The sequence below is a fragment of the Gobius niger genome, assembly GCF_951799975.1.
Source record: "Gobius niger genome assembly, chromosome: 4".
Classification (NCBI taxonomy): Eukaryota; Metazoa; Chordata; class Actinopteri; order Gobiiformes; family Gobiidae; genus Gobius; species Gobius niger.
Genome location: NC_136855.1, coordinates 154,821 through 175,249, shown reverse-complemented (window position 1 = coordinate 175,249; position 20,429 = coordinate 154,821). Strand labels below are relative to the sequence as shown.

Sequence of the window (20,429 nt, the reverse complement as noted above, 5' to 3'; positions counted from 1 at the left end):
TCTCTACAAGACAAGGCACTTTACTGTAATCACTCTCTACAAGACAAGGCACTTTACTGTCATCACTCTCTACAAGACCAGGCACTTTACTGTCATCACTCTCTACAAGACAAGGCACTTTACTGTAGTCACTCTCTACAAGACAAGGCACTTTACTGTCATCACTCTCTACAAGACAAGGCACTTTACTGTAATCACTCTCTACAAGACAAGGCACTTTACTGTCATCACTCTCTACAAGACAAGGCACTTTACTGTCATCACTCTCTACAAGACAAGGCACTTTACTGTAGTCACTCTCTACAAGACAAGGCACTTTACTGTCATCACTCTCTACAAGACAAGGCACTTTACTGTCATCACTCTCTACAAGACAAGGCACTTTACTGTCATCACTCTCTACAAGACAAGGCACTTTACTGTAGTCACTCTCTACAAGACAAGGCACTTTACTGTCATCACTCTCTACAAGACAAGGCACTTTACTGTAGTCACTCTCTACAAGACAAGGCACTTTACTGTCATCACTCTCTACAAGACAAGGCACTTTACTGTCATCACTCTCTACAAGACAAGGCACTTTACTGTCATCACTCTCTACAAGACAAGGCACTTTACTGTCATCACTCTCTACAAGACAAGGCACTTTACTGTCATCACTCTCTACAAGACCAGGCACTTTCCTGGTAATCACTCTCTACAAGACAAGGCACTTTACTGTAGTCACTCTCTACAAGACCAGGCACTTTACTGTAATCACTCTCTACAAGACAAGGCACTTTACTGTCATCACTCTCTACAAGACCAGGCACTTTCCTGGTAATCACTCTCTACAAGACAAGGCACTTTACTGTAGTCACTCTCTACAAGACCAGGCACTTTCCTGGTAATCACTCTCTACAAGACCAGGCACTTTACTGTAATCACTCTCTACAAGACAAGGCACTTTACTGTCATCACTCTCTACAAGACAAGGCACTTTACTGTAGTCACTCTCTACAAGACAAGGCACTTTACTGTCATCACTCTCTACAAGACAAGGCCCTTTACTGTAATCACTCTCTACAAGACAAGACACTTTACTGTCATCACTCTCTACAAGACAAGGCACTTTACTGTCATCACTCTCTACAAGACAAGGCACTTTACTGTCATCACTCTCTACAAGACAAGACACTTTCCTGGTAATCACTCTCTACAAGACAAGGCACTTTCCTGGTAATCACTCTCTACAAGACCAGGCACTTTACTGTCATCACTCTCTACAAGACAAGGCACTTTACTGTCATCACTCTCTACAAGACAAGGCACTTTACTGTAATCACTCTCTACAAGACAAGGCACTTTACTGTCATCACTCTCTACAAGACCAGGCACTTTACTGTCATCACTCTCTACAAGACAAGACACTTTACTGTAATCACTCTCTACAAGACAAGGCACTTTACTGTCATCACTCTCTACAAGACAAGGCACTTTACTGTAATCACTCTCTACAAGACAAGGCACTTTACTGTAGTCACTCTCTACAAGACAAGGCACTTTACTGTCATCACTCTCTACAAGACAAGACACTTTACTGTCATCACTCTCTACAAGACAAGGCACTTTACTGTAATCACTCTCTACAAGACAAGGCACTTTACTGTAATCACTCTCTACAAGACAAGGCACTTTACTGTCATCACTCTCTACAAGACCAGGCACTTTACTGTCATCACTCTCTACAAGACAAGACACTTTACTGTAATCACTCTCTACAAGACCAGGCACTTTACTGTCATCACTCTCTACAAGACAAGACACTTTACTGTAATCACTCTCTACAAGACAAGGCACTTTACTGTAATCACTCTCTACAAGACAAGGCACTTTACTGTAGTCACTCTCTACAAGACAAGGCACTTTACTGTCATCACTCTCTACAAGACAAGGCACTTTACTGTAATCACTCTCTACAAGACAAGGCACTTTACTGTCATCACTCTCTACAAGACAAGGCACTTTACTGTCATCACTCTCTACAAGACAAGGCACTTTACTGTAGTCACTCTCTACAAGACAAGGCACTTTACTGTCATCACTCTCTACAAGACAAGGCACTTTACTGTCATCACTCTCTACAAGACAAGGCACTTTACTGTAGTCACTCTCTACAAGACAAGGCACTTTACTGTCATCACTCTCTACAAGACAAGGCACTTTACTGTCATCACTCTCTACAAGACAAGGCACTTTACTGTCATCACTCTCTACAAGACCAGGCACTTTCCTGGTAATCACTCTCTACAAGACAAGGCACTTTACTGTCATCACTCTCTACAAGACAAGGCACTTTACTGTCATCACTCTCTACAAGACAAGACACTTTACTGTCATCACTCTCTACAAGACCAGGCACTTTCCTGGTAATCACTCTCTACAAGACAAGACACTTTACTGTCATCACTCTCTACAAGACAAGGCACTTTACTGTCATCACTCTCTACAAGACAAGACACTTTTCTGTAATCACTCTCTACAAGACAAGGCACTTTACTGTCATCACTCTCTACAAGACAAGGCACTTTACTGTAGTCACTCTCTACAAGACAAGACACTTTACTGTAGTCACTCTCTACAAGACAAGACACTTTACTGTAGTCACTCTCTACAAGACAAGGCACTTTACTGTAGTCACTCTCTACAAGACAAGGCACTTTACTGTAATCACTCTCTACAAGACAAGACACTTTACTGTAGTCACTCTCTACAAGACAAGGCACTTTACTGTCATCACTCTCTACAAGACAAGACACTTTACTGTCATCACTCTCTACAAGACAAGACACTTTACTGTAATCACTCTCTACAAGACAAGACACTTTACTGTCATCACTCTCTACAAGACAAGGCACTTTACTGTAGTCACTCTCTACAAGACAAGGCACTTTACTGTCATCACTCTCTACAAGACAAGGCACTTTACTGTCATCACTCTCTACAAGACAAGACACTTTACTGTCATCACTCTCTACAAGACAAGGCACTTTACTGTCATCACTCTCTACAAGACAAGGCACTTTACTGTAGTCACTCTCTACAAGACAAGGCACTTTACTGTCATCACTCTCTACAAGACAAGGCACTTTACTGTCATCACTCTCTACAAGACAAGGCACTTTACTGTAGTCACTCTCTACAAGACAAGGCACTTTACTGTCATCACTCTCTACAAGACAAGACACTTTACTGTCATCACTCTCTACAAGACAAGGCACTTTACTGTAGTCACTCTCTACAAGACAAGACACTTTACTGTAGTCACTCTCTACAAGACAAGGCACTTTACTGTAGTCACTCTCTACAAGACAAGGCACTTTACTGTAGTCACTCTCTACAAGACAAGGCACTTTACTGTCATCACTCTCTACAAGACAAGGCACTTTACTGTAATCACTCTCTACAAGACAAGGCACTTTACTGTCATCACTCTCTACAAGACAAGACACTTTACTGTCATCACTCTCTACAAGACAAGGCACTTTACTGTAGTCACTCTCTACAAGACAAGACACTTTACTGTAGTCACTCTCTACAAGACAAGGCACTTTACTGTAGTCACTCTCTACAAGACAAGACACTTTACTGTAGTCACTCTCTACAAGACAAGGCACTTTACTGTAGTCACTCTCTACAAGACAAGACACTTTACTGTCATCACTCTCTACAAGACAAGGCACTTTACTGTAATCACTCTCTACAAGACAAGGCACTTTACTGTCATCACTCTCTACAAGACAAGGCACTTTACTGTAGTCACTCTCTACAAGACAAGACACTTTACTGTCATCACTCTCTACAAGACAAGGCACTTTACTGTCATCACTCTCTACAAGACAAGGCACTTTACTGTAGTCACTCTCTACAAGACAAGACACTTTACTGTCATCACTCTCTACAAGACAAGGCACTTTACTGTCATCACTCTCTACAAGACAAGACACTTTACTGTAATCACTCTCTACAAGACAAGGCACTTTACTGTAGTCACTCTCTACAAGACAAGACACTTTACTGTCATCACTCTCTACAAGACAAGGCACTTTACTGTCATCACTCTCTACAAGACAAGACACTTTACTGTAGTCACTCTCTACAAGACAAGGCACTTCACTGTCATCACTCTCTACAAGACAAGGCACTTTACTGTAGTCACTCTCTACAAGACAAGGCACTTTACTGTAGTCACTCTCTACAAGACACTTTACTGTCAGCACTCTCTACAAGACCAGGCACTTTACTGTAGTCACTCTCTACAAGACAAGGCACTTTACTGTAGTCACTCTCTACAAGACACTTTACTGTCATCACTCTCTACAAGACAAGACACTTTACTGTCATCACTCTCTACAAGACAAGGCACTTTACTGTAGTCACTCTCTACAAGACAAGGCACTTTACTGTAGTCACTCTCTACAAGACACTTTACTGTCAGCACTCTCTACAAGACAAGGCACTTTACTGTAGTCACTCTCTACAAGACAAGACACTTTACTGTCATCACTCTCTACAAGACAAGGCACTTTACTGTCATCACTCTCTACAAGACAAGACACTTTACTGTCATCACTCTCTACAAGACAAGGCACTTTACTGTAGTCACTCTCTACAAGACAAGGCACTTTACTGTAGTCACTCTCTACAAGACACTTTACTGTCAGCACTCTCTACAAGACAAGGCACTTTACTGTAGTCACTCTCTACAAGACACTTTACTGTCAGCACTCTCTACAAGACAAGACACTTTACTGTAGTCACTCTCTACAAGACACTTTACTGTCAGCACTCTCTACAAGACAAGACACTTTACTGTAGTCACTCTCTACAAGACAAAGGTTCATTATATTGAAGGTTTCAGGACCTTTGTAGAAGGTTCATACAGTCTTCTTAGGTTAGGCCTATTACAGTTTTGTTGTTTCAGTAAGACAGAAGGGTTAGTTTGCTTTTACTTTATCTATATATACTGTATATACATATACATATACATATACATATGCATATACATATACATATATATACATATACGTTTACATATACGTTTACATATATATATTCTCAGGCCGGGGACCAGCGCTGGGTCAGGACTGTGGGCAGCTCGCTCCATCTGCTCCATTCCCTGTTCGGACCTTTCTCCAAAGTCTACGGCATCGGACGCATCGCCAAGGTAACGGGAGAGGGGGAGGGGCTCTGACACAGGGGGAGGGGCTCTGACACAGGGGGGAGGGGCTCTGACACAGGGGGAGGGGCTCTGACACAGGGGGAGGGGCTCTGACACAGGGGGAGGGGCTCTGACACAGTGGGTGGGGCTCTGACACAGGGGGAGGGGCTCTGACACAGGGGGAGGGGCTCTGACACAGGGGGGAGGGGCAGGGGGGAGGGGCTCTGACACAGGGGGAGGGGCTCTGACACAGGGGGGAGGGGCTCTGACACAGGGGGGAGGGGCTCTGACACAGGGGGGAGGGGCTCTGACACAGGGGGAGGGGCTCTGACACAGTGGGTGGGGCTCTGACACAGGGGGAGGGGCTCTGACACAGGGGGAGGGGCTCTGACACAGGGGGGAGGGGCTCTGACACAGGGGGGAGGGGCTCTGACACAGGGGGGAGGGGCTCTGACACAGGGGGAGGGGCTCTGACACAGGGGGGAGGGGCTCTGACACAGGGGAGAGGGGCTGTGACACAGGGGGGAGGGGCTCTGACACAGGGGGGAGGGGCTGTGACACAGGGGGGAGGGGCTGTGACACAGGGGGGAGGGGCTCTGACACAGTGGGAGGGGCTCTGACACAGTGGGAGGGGCTCTGACACAGGGGGGAGGGGCTCTGACACAGGGGGGAGGGGCTCTGACACAGGGGGAGGGGCTCTGACACAGTGGGAGGGGCTCTGACACAGTGGGAGGGGCTCTGACACAGGGGGGAGGGGCTCTGACACAGGGGGAGGGGCTCTGACACAAAGGGGAGAGGGGCTCTGACACAAAGGGGGGAGGGGCTCTGACACAAAGGGGAGAGGGGCTCTGACACAGGGGGGAGGGGCTCTGACACAGGGGGAGGGGCTCTGACACAGGGGGAGGGGCTCTGACACAGGGGGGAGGGGCTCAGACACAGGGGGGAGGGGCTCTGACACAGTGGGAGGGGCTCTGACACAGGGGGAGGGGCTCTGACACAGGGGGGAGGGGCTCTGACACAGGGGGGAGGGGCTCTGACACAGGGGGAGGGGCTCTGACACAGGGGGAGGGGCTCTGACACAGGGGGAGGGGCTCTGACACAGGGGGAGGGGCTCTGACACAGGGGGAGGGGCTCTGACACAGGGGGGAGGGGCTCTGACACAGGGGGGAGGGGCTCTGACACAGGGGGGAGGGGCTCTGACACAGTGGGTGGGGCTCTGACACAGGGGGAGGGGCTCTGACACAGGGGGGAGGGGCTCTGACACAGGGGGGAGGGGCTCTGACACAGGGGGAGGGGCTCTGACACAGGGGGGAGGGGCTCTGACACAGGGGGAGGGGCTCTGACACAGGGGGGAGGGGCTCTGACACAGGGGGGAGGGGCAGGGGCTCTGACACAGGGGGGAGGGGCTCTGACACAGGGGGAGGGGCTCTGACACAGGGGGAGGGGCTCTGACACAGGGGGGAGGGGCAGGGGCTCTGACACAGGGGGAGGGGCTCTGACACAGGGGGAGGGGCTCTGACACAGGGGGAGGGGCTCTGACACAGGGGGAGGGGCTCTGACACAGGGGGGAGGGGCAGGGGCTCTGACACAGGGGGAGGGGCTCTGACACAGGGGGAGGGGCTCTGACACAGGGGGAGGGGCTCTGACACAGGGGGAGGGGCTCTGCCACATGGGGAGGGGCTCTGACACAGGGGGAGGGGCTCTGACACAGGGGGAGGGGCTATGACACAGGGGGGAGGGGCTCTGCCACAGGGGGAGGGGCTCTGACACAAAGGGGGGAGGGGCTCTGACACAGGGGGGAGGGGCTCTGACACAGGGGGGAGGGGCTCTGACACAGGTGGGAGGGGCTCTGACACAGGGGGAGGGGCTCTGACACAGTGGGAGGGGCTCTGATGACAGAAGTGCTGTTGCAGATGGTGTACGAGTCGTTCAGGACGCAGTTGCAGACGGAGGAGACGAGGACCAAAGGAGACGCTCAGATCGAAAACGTCTTCATTATCGACCGAGGTAAAGAGGAGGAGGAGGGGCTTAGGAGAGAGGGGAGGGGCTTAGGAGAGAGGGGAGTGGCTTAGGAGAGAGGGGAGGGGGTGAGGAGGAGGATGACAGTGTGTGTCTTTGTGACAGACGTGGACCTGGTGACCCCGTTCTGCTCGCAGGTCGTTTATGAAGGACTCGTGGACGACGTCTTCAGGATCAAATGCGGTAGGAATCCCGTGCTCTAATTGGTCAATGTCACGGGAGGGGGCGGGCTCTGTGCTCTGTTTGGTGTCTCTGATTGGCCGATGTGTTTCAGGATGTGTGGAGTTCAGTCCTGACGTCACGGCGTCAGATAAGAGCATCAAAGTCATGCTGAACTCCCAGGACAAGGTCAGAACTACTGTGATAACTTTTGGGCCACAGGGCGGGGCTACAGGCCAGGGGGCGGGACTACGAGGCCAGGGGGCGGGACTACGAGGCCAGGGGGCGGGGCTACGAGGCCAGGGGGCGGGGCTATGAGGCCAGGGGGTGCAGCGTGATTAATTTTCATTAGCATTAGCATGCCCCCGCTAGCTTTAGCATGCTATTGCTAACCGCAGAATTTTGCATGGCGATCAAAAATACATTTGCAGTAAATGTGTCCATTGTGAGATCAATAAAGGCTGTCTTATCTTAAAACTAACTCCGGTTCTTAGCTTGACTGATTTGTCCATATTCACTGAGATGTAAAAGTTGTGTTTTTAAGGCCAGAGCCCAAAATGGTATCGGCTCAGTATGGGATATTTGTAGCGGATATCCCTTATAGTATTTTTTTTTCCAGTATTGGCTCCGATATCCGATACCAGTATCGGATTGGTGCATCCCTACATGTAACAGTGTTTCTGTTCCAGGTTTTCAGTGAAATCCGAAACGAGCATTTCTCCAACGTGTTTGGATTCCTGTCTCAGAAAGCACGAACTCTGCAGATGTCGTATGACGTGAGTCCGAACTTTATATCTGCCACTAATCCATGTTTCAGAAACGGCTGAGGAAGATCTAATGTGTAAGTCACGTGTGAATAACAGAAGTCACGTGTGATGATGTTTCAGAAACGGCGCGGGATGGACATTAAACAGATGAAAACCTTTGTGTCGGAGGAACTGAAGGGACTGAAGCAGGAGCACCGCCTCCTCAGCCTACGTACGAGCTAATGCTAGCATGCTAGCACCGTCAGGCTAACGCGAACATGCTAACATGCTAATGCTAACATACTCACGCTAACATGATAACATGCTAATGCTAGCATGCACATGCTAACATGATAACATGCTAATGCTAGCATACTCACGCTAATATGATAACATACTAATGCTAGCATACACACGCTAACATGATAACATGCTAATGCTAACATACTCACGCTAACATAACACGCTAATGCTAACATGCACACACTAACATGATAACATGCTAATGCTAACATACTCATGCTAACATAACACGCTAATGCTAACATGCACACACTAACATGATAACATGCTAATGCTAACATACTCACGCTAACATGATAACATGCTAATGCTAGCATACTCACGCTAACATGATAACATGCTAATGCTAACATACACACGCTAACATAACACGCTAATGCTAACATGCACACACTAACATGCTAATGCTAACATACTCACGCTAACATAACACGCTAATGCTAACATGCACACGCTAACATGATAACATGCTAATGCTAACATACTCACGCTAATATAACACGCTAATGCTAACATGCACACACTAACATGATAACATGCTAATGCTACCATACTCACGCTAACATGATAACATGCTAATGCTAGCATACTCAAGCTAACATGATAACATGCTAATGCTAACATACACACGCTAACATAACACGCTAATGCTAACATACTCACGCTAACATGATAACATGCTAATGCTAGCATACACACGCTAACATAACACGCTAATGCTAACATGCACACACTAACATAACATGCTAATGCTAACATACGCACGCTAACATGATAACATGCTAATGCTAGCATACTCACGCTAACATGATAACATGCTAATGCTAACACCCACACGCTAACATGATAAAGCTAGCATACATACGCTAACGTGCTAGCATGATAAAGCTAGCATACATATGCTAACGTGCAAACACCAAAGACCAAATTAAAACTGGGGACGGACATTGAATTAGATTTTGGCTAAAATGTTGTAATATGTGACATGAGTTTATGTGACATACTTGTCCCTATTCAAATAAACTTCAAATAAAAATAAAATAAAAACAGTTGTTTACACTGATGAGGGTTTAATGAATTAAACTTCATTTGATAAAATATCAGGTGAATGTGTTTTTATCTGTTTTTAGTCACGTGTTTCTCTCTCTCACAGACATCGGGGCGAGCGAGGCCATGATGAAGAGAAAAACCAAACAGGATTTTCAGGAGCTGCTCCGCACCGAGCACTGTGAGTCTGACCCGAGCTCTGTGAGTCTGACCTGAGTACTGTGAGTCTGTCCCGAGTACTGTGAGTCTGACCCGAGTCTGACCCGAGCACTGTGAGTCTGACCTGAGTCTGACCCGAGTACTGTGAGTCTGACCCGAGCACTGTGAGTCTGACCCGAGCACTGTGAGTCTGACCCGAGTCTGACCCGAGTACTGTGAGTCTGACCCGAGCACTGTGAGTCTGACCCGAGTACTGTGAGTCTGACCCGAGTACTGTGAGTCTGACCCGAGTACTGTGAGTCTGACATGAGTACTGTGAGTCTGACCCGAGTACTGTGAGTCTGACCCGAGTACTGTGAGTCTGACCCGAGCACTGTGAGTCTGACCCGAGTCTGACCCGAGTACTGTGAGTCTGACCCGAGCACTGTGAGTCTGACCCGAGTACTGTGAGTCTGACCCGAGTACTGTGAGTCTGACCCGAGTACTGTGAGTCTGACCCGAGCACTGTGAGTCTGACCCGAGCTCTGTGAGTCTGACCTGAGTACTGTGAGTCTGTCCCGAGTACTGTGAGTCTGACCCGAGTCTGACCCGAGCACTGTGAGTCTGACCTGAGTCTGACCCGAGTACTGTGAGTCTGACCCGAGCACTGTGAGTCTGACCCGAGCACTGTGAGTCTGACCCGAGTCTGACCCGAGTACTGTGAGTCTGACCCGAGCACTGTGAGTCTGACCCGAGTACTGTGAGTCTGACCCGAGTACTGTGAGTCTGACCCGAGTACTGTGAGTCTGACATGAGTACTGTGAGTCTGACCCGAGTACTGTGAGTCTGACCCGAGTACTGTGAGTCTGACCCGAGCACTGTGAGTCTGACCCGAGTCTGACCCGAGTACTGTGAGTCTGACCCGAGCACTGTGAGTCTGACCCGAGTACTGTGAGTCTGACCCGAGTACTGTGAGTCTGACCCGAGTACTGTGAGTCTGACCCGAGTACTGTGAGTCTGACCCGAGTACTGTGAGTCTGACCCGAGTACTGTGAGTCTGACATGAGTACTGTGAGTCTGACCCGAGTACTGTGAGTCTGACCTGTGAGTCTGACCTGTGAGTCTGACCCGAGTACTGTGAGTCTGACCCGAGTACTGTGAGTCTGACCTGAGTCTGACCCGAGCACTGTGAGTCTGACCCGAGTCTGACCCGAGTACTGTGAGTCTGACCCGAGTACCGAGAGTCTGACCCGAGTCTGACCCGAGTACTGTGAGTCTGACCCGAGTACTGTGAGTCTGACCTGAGTACTGTGAGTCTGACCCGAGTACTGTGAGTCTGACCCGAGTACTGTGAGTCTGACCCGAGTACTGTGAGTCTGACCCGAGTACTGTGAGTCTGACCTGAGTACTGTGAGTCTGACCTGTGAGTCTGACCCGAGTCTGACCCGAGTACTGTGAGTCTGACCTGAGTACTGTGAGTCTGACCTGAGTACTGTGAGTCTGACCTGTGAGTCTGACCCGAGTCTGACCCGAGTACTGTGAGTCTGACCCGAGTACTGTGAGTCTGACCCGAGTACTGTGAGTCTGACCCGAGTACTGTGAGTCTGACCTGAGAGTCTGACCCGAGTCTGACCCGAGTACTGTGAGTCTGACCCGAGTACTGTGAGTCTGACCCGAGTACTGTGAGTCTGACCCGAGCACTGTGAGTCTGACCCGAGTACTGTGAGTCTGACCCGAGTACTGTGAGTCTGACCTGAGTCTGACCCGAGTACTGTGAGTCTGACCCGAGTCTGACCCGAGTACTGTGAGTCTGACCCGAGTACCGAGAGTCTGACCCGAGTCTGACCCGAGTACTGTGAGTCTGACCCGAGTACTGTGAGTCTGACCCGAGTACTGTGAGTCTGACCCGAGTACTGTGAGTCTGACCCGAGTCTGACCCGAGTACTGTGAGTCTGACCCGAGTACTGTGAGTCTGACCTGAGTCTGACCCGAGTACTGTGAGTCTGACCCGAGTCTGACCCGAGTACTGTGAGTCTGACCCGAGTACCGAGAGTCTGACCCGAGTCTGACCCGAGTACTGTGAGTCTGACCCGAGTACTGTGAGTCTGACCCGAGTACTGTGAGTCTGACCCGAGTACTGTGAGTCTGACCCGAGTCTGACCCGAGTACTGTGAGTCTGACCCGAGTACTGTGAGTCTGACCTGTGAGTCTGACCCGAGTACTGTGAGTCTGACCTGAGTCTGACCCGAGTACTGTGAGTCTGACCCGAGTCTGACCCGAGTACTGTGAGTCTGACCCGAGTCTGACCCGAGTACTGTGAGTCTGACCCGAGTACTGTGAGTCTGACCCGAGCACTGTGAGTCTGACCCGAGCACTGTGAGTCTGACCCGAGTACTGTGAGTCTGACCCGAGTCTGACCCGAGTACTGTGAGTCTGACCCGAGTACCGAGAGTCTGACCCGAGTCTGACCCGAGTACTGTGAGTCTGACCCGAGTACTGTGAGTCTGACCCGAGTACTGTGAGTCTGACCCGAGTACTGTGAGTCTGACCCGAGTCTGACCCGAGTACTGTGAGTCTGACCCGAGTACTGTGAGTCTGACCTGAGTCTGACCCGAGTACTGTGAGTCTGACCCGAGTCTGACCCGAGTACTGTGAGTCTGACCCGAGTACCGAGAGTCTGACCCGAGTCTGACCCGAGTACTGTGAGTCTGACCCGAGTACTGTGAGTCTGACCCGAGTACTGTGAGTCTGACCCGAGTACTGTGAGTCTGACCCGAGTCTGACCCGAGTACTGTGAGTCTGACCCGAGTACTGTGAGTCTGACCTGTGAGTCTGACCCGAGTACTGTGAGTCTGACCTGAGTCTGACCCGAGTACTGTGAGTCTGACCCGAGTCTGACCCGAGTACTGTGAGTCTGACCCGAGTCTGACCCGAGTACTGTGAGTCTGACCCGAGTACTGTGAGTCTGACCCGAGCACTGTGAGTCTGACCCGAGCACTGTGAGTCTGACCCGAGTACTGTGAGTCTGACCCGAGTACTGTGAGTCTGACCCGAGCACTGTGAGTCTGACCCGAGTACTGTGAGTCTGACCTGTGAGTCTGACCCGAGTACTGTGAGTCTGACCTGTGAGTCTGACCCGAGTCTGACCCGAGTACTGTGAGTCTGACCCGAGTACTGTGAGTCTGACCCGAGTACTGTGAGTCTGACCCGAGTACTGTGAGTCTGACCCGAGTACTGTGAGTCTGACCCGAGTCTGACCCGAGTACTGTGAGTCTGACCCGAGTACTGTGAGTCTGACCCGAGTCTGACCCGAGTACTGTGAGTCTGACCCGAGTACTGTGAGTCTGACCCGAGCACTGTGAGTCTGACCTGTGAGTCTGACCCGAGTACTGTGAGTCTGACCCGAGTCTGACCCGAGTACTGTGAGTCTGACCCGAGTCTGACCCGAGTACTGTGAGTCTGACCCGAGCACTGTGAGTCTGACCTGTGAGTCTGACCCGAGTACTGTGAGTCTGACCTGTGAGTCTGACCCGAGTACTGTGAGTCTGACCCGAGTCTGACCCGAGTACTGTGAGTCTGACCCGAGTCTGACCCGAGCACTGTGAGTCTGACCTGTGAGTCTGACCCGAGTACTGTGAGTCTGACCCGAGCACTGTGAGTCTGACCCGAGTCTGACCCGAGTACTGTGAGTCTGACCCGAGCACTGTGAGTCTGACCCGAGTCTGACCCGAGTACTGTGATTCTGACCCGAGTACTGTGAGTCTGACCCGAGTACTGTGAGTCTGACCCGAGTACTGTGAGTCTGACCCGAGTACTGTGAGTCTGACCTGAGTCTGACCCGAGTACTGTGAGTCTGACCCGAGTCTGACCCGAGTACTGTGATTCTGACCCGAGTACTGTGAGTCTGACCCGAGTACTGTGAGTCTGACCCGAGTACTGTGAGTCTGACCCGAGTACTGTGAGTCTGACCCGAGTCTGACCCGAGTACTGTGAGTCTGACCCGAGTACTGTGATTCTGACCCGAGTACTGTGAGTCTGACCCGAGCACTGTGAGTCTGACCCGAGTACTGTGATTCTGACCCGAGTACTGTGAGTCTGACCCGAGTACTGTGAGTCTGACCCGAGTCTGACCCGAGTACTGTGAGTCTGACCCGAGTCTGACCCGAGCACTGTGAGTCTGACCTGTGAGTCTGACCCGAGTACTGTGAGTCTGACCCGAGCACTGTGAGTCTGACCCGAGTCTGACCCGAGTACTGTGATTCTGACCCGAGTACTGTGAGTGTGACCCGAGTACTGTGAGTCTGACCCGAGTCTGACCCGAGTACTGTGAGTCTGACCCGAGCACTGTGAGTCTGACCCGAGTCTGACCCGAGTACTGTGATTCTGACCCGAGTACTGTGAGTCTGACCCGAGTACTGTGAGTCTGACCCGAGTACTGTGAGTCTGACCTGAGTCTGACCCGAGTACTGTGAGTCTGACCCGAGTCTGACCCGAGTACTGTGAGTCTGACCCGAGTACTGTGAGTCTGACCCGAGTACTGTGATTCTGACCCGAGTACTGTGAGTCTGACCCGAGTCTGACCCGAGTACTGTGAGTCTGACCCGAGTACTGTGAGTCTGACCCGAGTACTGTGAGTCTGACCCGAGTCTGACCCGAGTACTGTGAGTCTGACCCGAGTCTGACCCGAGTACTGTGAGTCTGACCCGAGTACTGTGAGTCTGACCCGAGTACTGTGAGTCTGACCCGAGTCTGACCCGAGTACTGTGAGTCTGACCCGAGTACTGTGAGTCTGACCCGAGTCTGACCCGAGTACTGTGAGTCTGACCCGAGTCTGACCCGAGTACTGTGAGTCTGACCCGAGTACTGTGAGTCTGACCCGAGTACTGTGAGTCTGACCCGAGTACTGTGAGTCTGACCCGAGTCTGACCCGAGTACTGTGAGTCTGACCTGAGTACTGTGAGTCTGACCCGAGTACTGTGAGTCTGACCCGAGTACTGTGAGTCTGACCTGAGAGTCTGACCCGAGTCTGACCCGAGTACTGTGAGTCTGACCCGAGTACTGTGAGTCTGACCCGAGTACTGTGAGTCTGACCTGAGAGTCTGACCCGAGTCTGACCCGAGTACTGTGAGTCTGACCCGAGTACTGTGAGTCTGACCCGAGTACTGTGAGTCTGACCCGAGCACTGTGAGTCTGACCCGAGTACTGTGAGTCTGACCCGAGTACTGTGAGTCTGACCTGAGTCTGACCCGAGTACTGTGAGTCTGACCCGAGTACTGTGAGTCTGACCCGAGTACTGTGAGTCTGACCTGAGTCTGACCCGAGTACTGTGAGTCTGACCTGAGTACTGTGAGTCTGACCCGAGTACTGTGAGTCTGACCTGAGTCTGACCCGAGTACTGTGAGTCTGACCCGAGTCTGACCCGAGTCTGACCCGAGTACTGTGAGTCTGACCTGTGAGTCTGTTCCACTGTTGCTGCAGGAGGCTGATTTGAAAGCTCAGAACAGGCTGATCTCTGTGGTCTCTGTTGCAGCAGGAGGCTGATTTGAAAGCTCAGAACAGGCTGATCTCTGTGGTCTCTGTTGCAGCAGGAGGCTGATTTGAAAGCTCAGAACAGGCTGATCTCTGTGGTCTCTGTTGCAGCAGGAGGCTGATTTGAAAGCTCAGAACAGGCTGATCTCTGTGGTCTCTGTTGCAGCAGGAGGCTGATTTGAAAGCTCAGAACAGGCTGATCTCTGTGGTCTCTGTTGCAGCAGGAGGCTGATTTGAAAGCTCAGAACAGGCTGATCTCTGGTCTCTGTTGCAGCGCTGCTGGAGGGCTTCGAGCTTCGCGAGTGCATCTCCTTCATCGAGGAGCACATCAGCAGACAGGTGCCTGGTCCTCGGTGCAGCGCCCCCTTCAGGAGGACACGTGTTCATGGTGTGTTGTGTTGCAGGTGTCGATGATGGAGTCTCTGCGGCTGCTGTGTTTGCTGTCGCTCACAGAGAACGGTACAGTTCCTTCACCCTCAGACCTTCTGGCTCTTCAGAGCTAAACCAGAGAAACCCTCTTTTACAGTATCTGTCAGTGCGCAGGTCGGCCTCTTCTGAAACTGTAACATCTTGTTTCAGGACTTCTGCCCAAAGACCTGCGCTCTCTGAAGGCCCAGTATCTGCAGGTGAGACCCAGGCTACACCCTAACCCCTAACTCCTAACTCCTAACTCCTAACTTCTAACTCCTAACTCATCTCATCATCTCCTCGTCTCCTCATGTCTTCGTCTCCTCGTCTCATCATCTCCTCTCCTGGTCTCCTCATCTCCTCTCCTGGTCTCCCCTCTCTTCTCTCCTCTCTCTTCTTTCCTCATCTCCTCCATCTCCTCTCTCATTATCTCCTCGTGTCCTGGTCTCCTCATCTCCTCTCCTGGTCTCCTCATCTCCTCTCCTGGTCTCCTCATCTCCTCTCCTGGTCTCCCCTCTCTTCTCTCCTCTCTCTTCTTTCCTCATCTCCTCCATCTCCTCTCTCATTATCTCCTCGTGTCCTCGTCTCCTCATCTCCTCTCCTGGTCTCCTCTTCTGGTCTCCTCATCTCCTCTCCTGGTCTCCTCATCTCCTCTCCTGGTCTCCTCATCTCCTCTCCTGGTCTCCTCTTCTGGTCTCCTCATCTCCTCTCCTGGTCTCATCATCTCCTCTCCTGGTCTCCTCTCCTGGTCTCCTCTTCTGGTCTCCTCATGTCTTCGTCTCCTCATCTCATCTCCTGGTCTCCTCATCTCCTCTCCTGGTCTCCTCATCTCGTCTCCTGGTCTCCTCATCTCCTCTCCTGGTCTCCTCATCTCGTCTCCTGGTCTCATCTCCTCCTCTCCTGGTCTCCTCTTCTGGTCTCCTCATCTCCTCTCCTGGTCTCCTCATCTCCTCCCCTGGTCTCCTCATCTCCTCTCCTGGTCTCCTCAGAGTTACGGCTTCGATCACCTCTTGACCTTCTCGAGTTTGAAGACTCTGGGTTTGGTTCAGGAGCAGCACACGGCGGAGACTCTGAGCGCCATGGAAACCAGAGTGGGCCGGCTCGTCAACGACCGCACAGCAGGTACCGCCCCCTCCTCCCACTAACCCCTGTGCCACCTCCCACTAACCCCTGTGCCACCTCCCACTAACCCCTGTGCCACCTCCCACTAACCCCTGTGCCACCTCCCACTAACCCCTGCGCCACCGTTACATTTACTCGAGTACTTACTGGAGTACATTTACTCTGTGACTGACTCGTGTTTCTCTGTTTCAGGGAAACTCACTGAAGCCATTTCGTCTCTGGCCAAAAAGAGCAACTTCAGAGCTTTGAGCCGCAAACTCAACCTGGTAAGTACAAGACGTCATCTGCATAACCTCACTGAGGAACATCATCTGCATAACCTCACTGAGGAACATCATCTGCATAACCTCACTGAGGAACATCATCTCCATAACCTCACTGAGGAACATCATCTGCATAACCTCACTGAGGAACATCATCTGCATAACCTCACTGAGGAACATCATCTGCATAACCTCACTGAGGAACATCATCTGCATAACCTCACTGAGGAACATCATCTGCATAACCTCACTGAGGAACATCATCTCCATAACCTCACTGAGGAACATCATCTGCATAACCTCACTGAGGAACATCATCTGCATAACCTCACTGAGGAACATCATCTCCATAACCTCACTGAGGAACATCATCTGCATAACCTCACTGAGGAACATCATCTCCATAACCTCACTGAGGGACATCATCTGCATAACCTCACTGAGGAACATCATCTGCATAACCTCACTGAGGAACATCATCTGCATAACCTCACTGAGGAACATCATTATTTTCCCGATAATGACCAGCGTTCTATACATTATCCCTTACATAAACCGTATATAAACTGTATATAAACCGTATATAAACTGTATATAAACCGTATATAAACTTATATAAACGTATATAAACGGTGCTGTGCCTCAGGTCCCGAAGGTGGAGGACTACGACCTCCGCGTCCCCAAAGACATGGCCTATGTCTTCAGTGGAGCCTACATCCCTCTGAGCTGCAGACTCATCGAACAGGTCAGGACTGACTGCTAACTACCCATGTGTCTACTAACTAACCATGTGTCTACTGACTACTAACTACCCATGTGTCTACTAACTACCCATGTGTCTACTAACTACCCATGTGTCTACTAACTACCCATGTGTCTACTGACTACTAACTAACCATGTGTCTACTAACTAACCATGTGTCTACTAACTAACCATGTGTCTACTAACTACTAACTAACCATGTGTCTACTAACTACTAACTAACCATGTGTCTACTGACTACTAACTACCCATGTGTCTACTAACTAACCATGTGTCTACTAACTACTAACTAACCATGTATCTACTGACTACTAACTAACCATGTGTCTACTAACTAACCATGTGTCTACTGACTACCCATGTGTCTACTGACTACTAACTAACCATGTGTCTACTAACTAACCATGTGTCTACTGACTACTAACTAACCATGTGTCTACTAACTAACCATGTGTCTACTGACTACTAACTAACCATGTGTCTACTGACTACCCATGTGTCTACTAACTAACCATGTGTCTACTGACTACTAACTAACCATGTGTCTACTAACTACTAACTAACCATGTGTCTACTAACTACTAACTAACCCTGGAGGAGGTCAGGACTAACCATGTGTCTACTAACTACTACCTAACCATGTGTCTACTAACTACTAACTAACCATGGAGGAGGTCAGGACTAACCATGTGTCTACTGACTACTACCTAACCATGTGTCTACTAACTACTAACTAACCACGGAGCAGGTCAGGACTAACCATGTGTCTACTAACTACTACCTAACCATGTGTCTACTAACTAACCATGTGTCTACTAACTAACCATGTGTCTACTAACTACTACCTAACCATGTGTCTACTAACTAACCATGTGTCTACTAACTACTACCTAACCATGTGTCTACTAACTACTACCTAACCATGTGTCTACTAACTACTACCTAACCATGTGTCTACTAACTACTACCTAACCATGTGTCTACTAACTACTACCTAACCATGTGTCTACTAACTACTACCTAACCATGTGTCTACTAACTAACCATGTGTCTACTAACTACTACCTAACCATGTGTCTACTAACTACTACCTAACCATGTGTCTACTAACTACTACCTAACCATGTGTCTACTAACTACTACCTAACCATGTGTCTACTAACTACTACCTAACCATGTGTCTACTAACTACTACCTAACCATGTGTCTACTAACTACTAACTAACCATGGAGCAGGTCAGGACTAACCATGTATCTACTGTAACGTGTTGCTGATCCTGTACCAACGGGCCTGTGTTTGTGCAGGTGCTGGACAGAGAGAGCTGGTCTGGTTTGGAAGAAGTGACTCGACTTTTAAATGGACACGAGTTCAACGTCACAGGTACGGGCCAATCAGATTCATCCAGGAAGTAACGCTAACGTCACAGGTACGAGCCAATCAGATTCATCCAGGAAGTAACGCTAACATCACAGGTACGAGCCAATCAGATTCATCCAGGAAGTAACGCTAACATCACAGGTACGAGCCAATCAGATTCATCCAGGAAGTAACGCTAACGTCACAGGTACGAGCCAATCAGATTTATCCAGGAAGTAACGCTAACGTCACAGGTACGAGCCAATCAGATTTATCCAGGAAGTAACGCTAACATCACAGGTACGAGCCAATCAGATTCATCCAGGAAGTAACGCTAACGTCACAGGTACGAGCCAATCAGATTCATCCAGGAAGTAACGCTAACGTCACAGGTACGAGCCAATCAGATTCATCCAGGAAGTAACGCCAACGTCACAGGTACGAGCCAATCAGATTCATCCAGGAAGTAACGCTAACGTCACAGGTACAAGCCAATCAGATTCATCCAGGAAGTAACGCTAAAGTCACAGGTACGAGCCAATCAGATTCATCCAGGAAGTAAAGCTAACGTCACAGGTACGAGCCAATCGGATTCATCTGTCTTTCTCACGCTTATTCATTCACAAACACTGATGACCTGTGTGGTATCCACGTGTAGCAGGAAAGGCTGTGACCCAGATGTCATGTACACATGCGCAGACAAAGGGACTAAACCTCAGGGCCGTTTTCAAACAGACCTGATTGTGACGGATGTCCTGAGCTTTCAACTAAACAAACTAACCTAAAGCAGATCCAGAGTCCGCTGACAGAGTGAGCCTGTAAAGGTGTGCATGTGTTGTTGTTCCAGGCAGTGCCTCGTCTCCGGGCGCAGACTCTCAGCGTCGGGTCCTCGTCCTGTTTTTAGGAGGATGCACCTTCTCAGAGATCGCCGCGCTGCGTTTCCTCGCACGAGAGAAAGGTCAGATGCCCTTCCAGCCTGGGACTCAGTAATCATTGATTTGTGCGATAAATAGAACCCAAAGTACTACTGTCTTCTGGACGGCGTCTGTGGGAGGAGTCTGTGAGCTTAATGACCTTTGACCTGTGTGTTTCAGGCCTGAGGATCATCACCGTGACGACGGCCATCACCAACAGCAGCAGGATCTTGGAGAGTCTGGTCCAGAGGAACTGACTCTGAGACCAGGTTCAGACCCTCCTTCAGGATCCTGAGAGTCTGGTCCAGAGGAACTGACTCTGAGACCAGGTCCAGACTCTCCTTCAGGATCCTGAGAGTCTGGTCCAGAAGAATTGAACCTAAGACCAGGTCCAGACCCTCCTTCAGGATCCTGAGAGTCTGGTCCAGAGGAACTGAACCTGCGACCAGCTCCAGACCCTC

The 20,429-nt window shown here is 50.1% G+C and overlaps 1 protein-coding gene and 1 long non-coding RNA gene across 3 annotated transcripts in view; one reads left to right on the top strand and one right to left on the bottom strand.

Annotated features, from left to right (window-relative positions):
* vps33b (VPS33B late endosome and lysosome associated) overlaps positions 1-20,429 on the top strand; it is a 26,244-nt gene extending 5,815 nt beyond the window's left edge. For both annotated transcript variants that reach the window (XM_079555886.1, XM_079555885.1), the window contains 16 exons: positions 5,102-5,206; positions 7,114-7,207; positions 7,325-7,402; positions 7,494-7,567; positions 8,068-8,154; positions 8,266-8,356; positions 9,581-9,655; positions 15,416-15,480; positions 15,546-15,600; positions 15,721-15,767; positions 16,539-16,671; positions 16,864-16,937; positions 17,581-17,679; positions 19,003-19,078; positions 19,902-20,012; positions 20,149-20,429. In XM_079555886.1, coding sequence (XP_079412012.1) covers positions 5,102-5,206; positions 7,114-7,207; positions 7,325-7,402; positions 7,494-7,567; positions 8,068-8,154; positions 8,266-8,356; positions 9,581-9,655; positions 15,416-15,480; positions 15,546-15,600; positions 15,721-15,767; positions 16,539-16,671; positions 16,864-16,937; positions 17,581-17,679; positions 19,003-19,078; positions 19,902-20,012; positions 20,149-20,225 — 1,341 coding nt within the window. In that variant the 3' untranslated portion in view covers positions 20,226-20,429. The remainder of the gene's footprint in view (positions 1-5,101; positions 5,207-7,113; positions 7,208-7,324; positions 7,403-7,493; positions 7,568-8,067; positions 8,155-8,265; positions 8,357-9,580; positions 9,656-15,415; positions 15,481-15,545; positions 15,601-15,720; positions 15,768-16,538; positions 16,672-16,863; positions 16,938-17,580; positions 17,680-19,002; positions 19,079-19,901; positions 20,013-20,148) is intronic.
* On the bottom strand, positions 17,986-18,983 carry LOC306962663. The gene is made up of 3 exons (XR_013792846.1): positions 18,890-18,983; positions 18,402-18,497; positions 17,986-18,031 (listed from the first exon to the last, which is right to left on the bottom strand). It is a non-coding gene; the product is annotated as an uncharacterized lncRNA (long non-coding RNA).